Source organism: Camelina sativa, chromosome 9 (genome assembly GCF_030686135.1).
Source record: "Camelina sativa cultivar CO46 ecotype springtype chromosome 9, ASM3068613v1".
NCBI classification, from domain to species: Eukaryota; Viridiplantae; Streptophyta; class Magnoliopsida; order Brassicales; family Brassicaceae; genus Camelina; species Camelina sativa.
Genome location: NC_141888.1, coordinates 6,432,275 through 6,439,874, shown reverse-complemented (window position 1 = coordinate 6,439,874; position 7,600 = coordinate 6,432,275). Strand labels below are relative to the sequence as shown.

Sequence of the window (7,600 nt, the reverse complement as noted above, 5' to 3'; positions counted from 1 at the left end):
TTAGCCTACATTTTTCTATGAGTCTATTAGAAATTGTCGACATGAAAATTTATTCTTTTCCAATATCATACTATTCAATATTAATATTGCATCATTGGCATAAATTATCACAATCGTCGAATGTAAAATTATAAGATGCTAAGAATGAAATATGTGTACACACTTATTTCCTATCCAGCTAACTATGAGATGATTTAATATGATTGAAATGGTTGGTCGTCGAAATCAAGTTAAGGAGAGTTATATATGGAGATAGGAGCAAGAGAAAGGGATACTTATTGCTTATTCAACATCATCAAAAACATTTCTTGACCTCCCATGAAAGAAAATTACAAGTTAAAATTACACATACGCATAATTTATATACATGCAAACATACGTACACATACATATATACATGCATGCATGTCCCCATAGACATATACATACATACGAAGATATCCTCACCACTTCCATCACATCAACCATCCACTCTCTCTTTATACTTCTCCGCCGCTAATTCTCTCAGAGAGTGAGGATCATTAATATATCAACCCCCGTTGACCATTCAACCTCTGCGCCCACCATAGGCCGACGTCGTTTCACCACCAAGACAACTAGCGTACCTCATGAGATCAGCATTTGTCTCCTCTAGTTCCCTTTGCAACCTCAAGACCTGTCTCTGGAGCACCGAGATCGCCCCAACGCAGCCATACACTGGATCTTTAAGCCTTGCCTCCGCCTCGTAAGCCAGCGAGTTCACCGCGTCTTCCCGCTGATGTGGAGCCACTTCTTGAAGGATCTTGCTCACATTACTTGCCCCGAATATCCGGTGGACGTTCGCAAACTTTGTAGGTTCCTCCGGCGGAAAATAGGGTGCGAATACGCAGTCTGATGTGCATTTACGCCGGAGGAATTTGCATGCTGCACACGGTGAATTTGTGTAGTTCGACATATTTGTGTATATATCCCCTGATTCTTCAGTTGCAAAAATGAAACAAAACGATTTAATCACATACGATTGATATTAACATTGATCCACATCGATATTGTAATTCTCTAGAGTCTCTTCTCCTTGTATATACATTAATATATTTATCAACACTATATATTTCTACGCACACATTATAAAATTTATACATTTTCGAAATTTTGTTTTCTATCTTGTGCTGGTAACTAGCAATACTTGTCCCCTCATTAATACAATTGGTTACAAGACGTACGATGTAATATCGTAAGAGTGGTAACTAGAAGTAATAGTATCATCATATAACTAGTTACGAGTCGTCGTATGATGTTCCGATCTTCTTATCCTTAATATATTGTCATTATTCGTAACCATATAAATATGTATTCCAAGAAAACTATATTCAAACAAAATATACATAAATCCAAGACACGCATTTCTAAACAATAATTTTACATATTATAAGACTGGGAACTGAGACTAATCTATAATTCTAAACATACTACATATGTATCTTACACACAATATGATTAATTATGAGAAGTTGTATAAATTAGTTGTTTAGCTACATTACACATAAAAAAAGAAACGTCCATTTCTTCTCTAAAAGAATGTCGAAAATGAATGTCGATATGAATTGAAGGTATCTCAAACTGCTTTGCATTTTCTAGTATTGGTTGACTTAGAACAAGAAAACAACTTGTTCTTATTTAATTTGACCTTCGATTCAAATATGAAATTTTTCATAAGAATTTTTGAGGAATATGTATACTTTCGTAGTATTATATATACTCTATCTAGTTTTTGTTTTTGTTAACAACATGGCTTTATTTATGTGCCATCAAATTTAGTTTTGAAAAAAAACAATGAAAAGTTGGAAAACATTTCTTAGAAATGGTTGAATAATAATTTTCTTTAAACTTGAAGAAACGAAAGACTATTGAGTATTGACCATACATTTTTGTTCTTGGCATTTAGTTTAGCATATTTCCTGACTTTATCCTCACAACACTCTCTGTCTCTCTGACTCTGAGTTCTCCACATCTATATATACAACAGGTACATATACATATATAGCTTTTATAACGAATCTATGACCGAGTTAAAATAGCTTTATTACATCTTTACGCGTCTGTTTCAGTATGCTAACTTCACTATATATAAGAAGTCACAAAATCCAGATCCACTTTAATTTTATAAAAAGGTAAATTAAGATCGTCCAGTTTATAACTTGGAAGTTTAAGATTCAAACTCTCTTCAGTTTATATAACCAATCAACGTAAAAGTAAACGTGTATATACATATATGATATATCTATATTGCTATTGTTGGTGAATTGGCTGTGTAGAATAAAACAATCGTGGTCTTACCTTTAAATGGAGCAACAAAAAAAGTTCTCTCCTTGATATATATCTTCTTGAAAAGGTTCGATCTCTTCTTTCTTTCTCTCTTGGGTATTATTTATTAGAAGGGGAAATGAAAAAAATCCTCAAGAAGAATTGGCAATTATTCGGAATTGTTTGTTGTATTCAGAGAGGAAACCCTAGTTGGAGACAAAGACGAGTCTCTCTAAGGGGAAAGTTAGAAAGATAAAGATAGAGAGAGAGGGGGGGCAAAAGGCATTTTTGGTGGTATGAGAAAGAGAAAGAAGATGAATATAATGAGATTACAAAAGGACAAATTGGCCTCAATTAATTGAGGACCTAAAATTGTGAATTATTAAAAAGGAGTATCTAGTTGAACCAAAAAAAGCAGTATCTCTGACCGTGGCAAATTTGACTCCATTCGCTTGCTTTCAGTAAATAATATATATACAGTATGTAACATATTTTCTATTAAATTATAAGAAAATAATATATGGCAAAATCAAGTGATTAGAAGTAAACTAATATATACTTTCAAGTTTTCAAATTATGGTAGATACGTTGCGTTCCTTAAAAACCGTTTTCTTATGTAATTCTATTCTTATTCTACAAAAAAGTAATTTTTTAATACATTTAACTAATTAATGTTAATAATTTGTAAATTTTAACAACTTTGTAAATTTTCTGTTTATATTTATAATTTTTGGTTATTTCTTGAAATTTACAAAAAAAATTTATTTTTTTATTTATTCGAGTGAAAGCTATTAAACATCAATATTACTAGGACGAAGGAGGGAGTACATTTGAATAGCCCTTAGGACCATGTTTAATTAGGAAATCAACGAGGAATCCAATTATAAACCTAAATTAGTAAGCTATTAGCTAACAATGAGGAAACATAATGTCTAATATGATGCTTTCTTGAATGAAAACGAAAACTTGCATAGCTCTTCGACCGATGTAGATTCTTCAACTTAGTGTACAATTTTTAATTTACTTTTTGACCTTTCACGGTTTATTATTGGACCGTAAGAAAAATACTGTTTGTGAAGTCTTTGTTCCACTTCTTAATATACTGTTTTAATTTAAATTCAGAAGGTTTTCGGGAACAAACTTACAAAGACATCAGATCAGAACTGTTGAGGATCTGAGCAAATCCGACATGTGTACTGTCGTTTTGCTTGATTGAATTTAACTGTTAACTAACCCCTCTTGAATTCATTGTTTATCTTTCTGAAAAAATAATTATTAACTTTTACATTTGTTAATTAATCAATTATTTGTTGCGTTCATTGAATTTTTGGCATACCCATGATGATGGTTGAGCCACATGCTTAAATCCAAATAAATTATCTATAGTATAAACCAAAATTTTGTGAAAACAAATTCTTCTTTAAACTATACCGTCATTATGCATAATCTTCCTCAGCTAGATGACAACCCCAATCATTTAACTAAACTAAAACCTGAAAGATATACCAAACAAAGTAGTTAATACAAAAAATGATACCAATGCATTATTGGTTCCATAGAATATATATGCTTCAAAGTGCAATATTTGGTATAGCATGTGCGTAAATTATACCAATGATTAGAGAAGATAATCAATCATTGGCAAGCACTACTTTACGTATTTAATTTTCTATAACAACGATACTTAACGTATTTCCTGATTAGATGTTTAGATTTCATGTGTATATACATATATGCACATATAGTATGAAATAATATGAAAATATGAAAAGAAATTAAAAATCAGATCGAAAAAGAAGAAGCACTCTTTTCTTTTTTTTTGGCAAACAGATGTTATCATTCATTAAAGAACTAGTAACATACAAGCAAAATGAGCTAGTTTAGGGGATAACATAATAGAGGGTTTCCCAGTAATTAATACATCAAAGCAATAAAGATAGATAGGGGCAACAGATATTAGATGCTTGAGAGCTATGGACCAAAGGCTTGAAAGCTTTCTGGAACCTGTGAGATCAAGACATATCGGTGCATCTTCCATGAGCAAGTCAAGGGAAGGGAAACATCTCCCCGGTACTAGCGTCAAGACAGAGCTTCCGTCCAACTGCATCCAAGCAAAGTTCTTGGTGAGAGGATCTGGGTCCGAGGAGCGGAAAGATGTTATACTTGACGGCTTATAGTAGTGGTGGGACAGACGAAACTCGAGCCTAGAGGGATATTGACAGATCTCTCGAGTAGTAACAGAAGGGTGGAGACTCGAAGTGGTAGGACCACCAAGAGGAGTAACCAGGGACGGGGGCGACGAGGATGGATGAAGCTGACACATGGGCGGAGATGAGATCTGGGATCGCAAACTATCTCCGGGAAGGCTGAAATTAAAAACGAGAAGAATACAGGGGAAGAGACCGTCGTGGAGATGAAGAAAACAAGTCCCAGCGACGCCGATCGGGCTCGGCGCCGCCGGAGGAGGAGATCTCGGTTGTTGTGCCAGAGAAAACGGAGGCTAGGGCGAACTCACTGAAGAATATTTAACACACTAATAGAAGAAGAAGCACTCATGCATACAAAAATATCCCTATTGATCTAAAATTGGGCCTTGGCAAACGGCGAATAAAAAATATAGTAATCTCTTATATCGTCTATATAATGTGTGCGCTAATTAATTATGTAATCCTTTAAAAAAACAATTCATATATATATATATATATATGCATGCACCTTGAGGTCCTATTAACAAAATCTGAAGTCGGTATTGTTGATGTCCAAATTGGTAACAATTAAAGATTTAGTTTGGTAGAAAAGATGTCGAAATTTTCTTTATAAATTGATATCGAGACATGTAAAAGTCGGCGTACAAAACTGGACTGGACGAATTAATACGACGAGAGAAAACAAATTCAAAGAGAAAAGACGAGCTATCCAATTCAAAGAGAAAAGACAAGCTAAGGTAGCTCGTCAAACTTAAACTTTTGACAGGTTCACAGTCAATTGCTTGTCGTTTCTCTAACCGTTTTTTTCTCTTTTTTTACTGATCCCTTTTTCAGGTTCCGTACGTCCATATTTATAGGGTACACTGTGTCAGTTGCTCCATCAAAAAGACCAAAACACCCCTACTTACATTCCCAAAACTCTTGGGCTTTTTGCAGAATATCTATGGATCGGGTCTTATGTGGGAGTGAGAATCTACCCCCAACAGTATTCCCCCCCCCCTCACCTTCAGTTCGTAGTCTTTTGACGGGAGAATTCCGTGCTGTCATTCGGTGAGGAGCTCGGTACCCGTCATTAATCAGCTCGACGATGACTGCTTTGGCTCATGGACGCTAGGAAGCAGAAAGGGCTTGAATCAGACAAACATCAGGCATTCGAAAGGTCCCAAGTGGACAAATACCAGGAAAATGAAGAATTGCGAGTGAGATTCCTCAGTTCCTGAGGTCAAACTGTCAAAACCCTTGGCGCGTGAAGTTTGACGTTCGACAACCGCCCACCTCTCCTAATTTTTCGTGTCCGCAATGATGACACCTTTATGAGCATTTTTCCTATAGATACCCCATTCCTTTGCTTATTCTCTCATCTTTTTTTTTTGCATAAGTTATTCTCATGTTCTTATCTCATCTCTGTCATTTATTTCGTGGTTCGAAACTTCCTTCCATGGCTTCCCCCCATCAGTCGTCCCCCAATTCTTCTGCTGTGAGTCATCTTCGCCGGGCCACTTCTTCTGATTCTGATAATTCGACCAAATCTGGTCATCGTAAGGCTATGTCCCATGCTTTGAGCTCTTCAGATTCACCATCATCCGACTCTCACGTGGTTAGATTGTCCGTGCTCCAGCGTTGGCTGTTCTCCAACACGACTGTTTCCAGCTTGTCTGGTCTCCCTTGCAAAATTCCTTTTTTGGTTGACGAGTCTTTAGACAACCTCGACGTTCCTGTGGACCGCATTGTTTGACGCGGATCTCTCCATGTTATCGCTGACCTACCTGGTGCAAATAGGCAAGTCCTCTCTCATGTTCCTAAGTCCACTTCCAAGCTTGACTCGGCAACCGAAGCGGTTAAGTTTGGGTGATTTCCTGTCTTGCCGGACATCGTAATTCCTGCTTGGAACGACCGACCATGGGATGCTCACCCTGCGTATATCTGTCTCTTGAAAAAGTTCTTTACCGAGTGTTGGCTCACTTTTCCCCTTCCTGCCTTCCTGATGGAGTATTTTGCTAGGAGGAAGGCGGCCATCTCTCAATTTTCCCTTGCAAACTTTTAGAATGCAAATGGTCTTTCAATTCTCCCCGGAGCGACGGGCGTCAAGCTCACTTGCAACCATCTGAAGGAGTTAACGTGCTTGAAATCGGAGAATTGAAATAAGAAAGCCGGGATCTACTATGTGGCTTCGGCGAAGAAGACGACTCTCGTCGAGGGTGCTAAGGCAAAACTTATAACTGGGGGGATCTTTTTTTCTTCTGAAAGTGGTCCTAGGGGTCGTTAAAGACCCCTCTATTTCTTCATTTTCTGGGTGGAATCTTTCACCAGTAGTCGATCTTATTCTCGTCTCCTTCTATTGTCTCCCTTTTTTTAGATTACTAACGTTTGTTCTTGTGCTTTTTTCAGCAATAGTTCCCCGAGGTGTCTCCTTCCTTATCCTCCTGATTTTCGAGCCAAGATTGACGCCATCAGGTCTCTGTGTCCGTACGTTTGGCCGGGAACATAACCAAAGAAGAAGGGTCGGTCAAAGAAGGAAAGAGAAATTCCGAAGAAAAAGTATGCTCCTAGCCAAACAGGAAACTTCTGTATTCCAAGTAATTTTTAGCTCGTCGTAAATTTTCCCTTAATCCATCTGCCCTTCTCTTTGGTTTGGTTGGCGTCCGTTTTAGCCGAAATCATGGGAAGGCTTAATATAGATGTTCCTAAGTGTTTTCGCGTTATCACCGAGCTCCCGAATCTTCCCCTTTGCCTTGCCCAACTCCCCGTTCGGAGAATCAGTCTAATGTCTGCTCATTTGGGGCTTGCTTGTCGCAGAAAACTCTCTCACTCCCTCATGAATCCCGTTTGGCCGAGATTCGCGCGGGTAAACAACCCATCAAGGAGACGTCTCTTCTTCCTCTGAATCATCATGTCAGTCTAGCTGAGACGCTTCCTTAAAAGAAGAGAACTGTGGATGGTTCTGGTCGCCGAGTCAAGCCAACTAGGAGTCCTTCACAAAAGAGGGAGGTTCTGAATCCAGATCGGTCTGACCAGTCGAAGAGACCGAAAGAGGTGGACTATCGGTGGGACTTCCATCATACCTCAGCTGCTCGACCTTTTTCTAATGACTCCATGTCGTGTGCAGAGTT

General features: G+C 37.7%; 1 protein-coding gene across 1 annotated transcript; it reads right to left on the bottom strand.

The window, feature by feature from the left end:
- Positions 1 to 260: 260 nt before the first annotated feature.
- Positions 261 to 2,458, bottom strand: LOC104710607 (LOB domain-containing protein 25). Its single transcript, XM_010427241.3, has 2 exons — positions 2,317 to 2,458; positions 261 to 957 (listed from the first exon to the last, which is right to left on the bottom strand). The coding sequence occupies exon 2, from the start codon at positions 932 to 934 to the stop codon at positions 548 to 550; it is 387 nt and encodes a 128-aa protein (XP_010425543.1). The 5' UTR covers positions 935 to 957; positions 2,317 to 2,458; the 3' UTR covers positions 261 to 547.
- Positions 2,459 to 7,600: the final 5,142 nt, after the last annotated feature.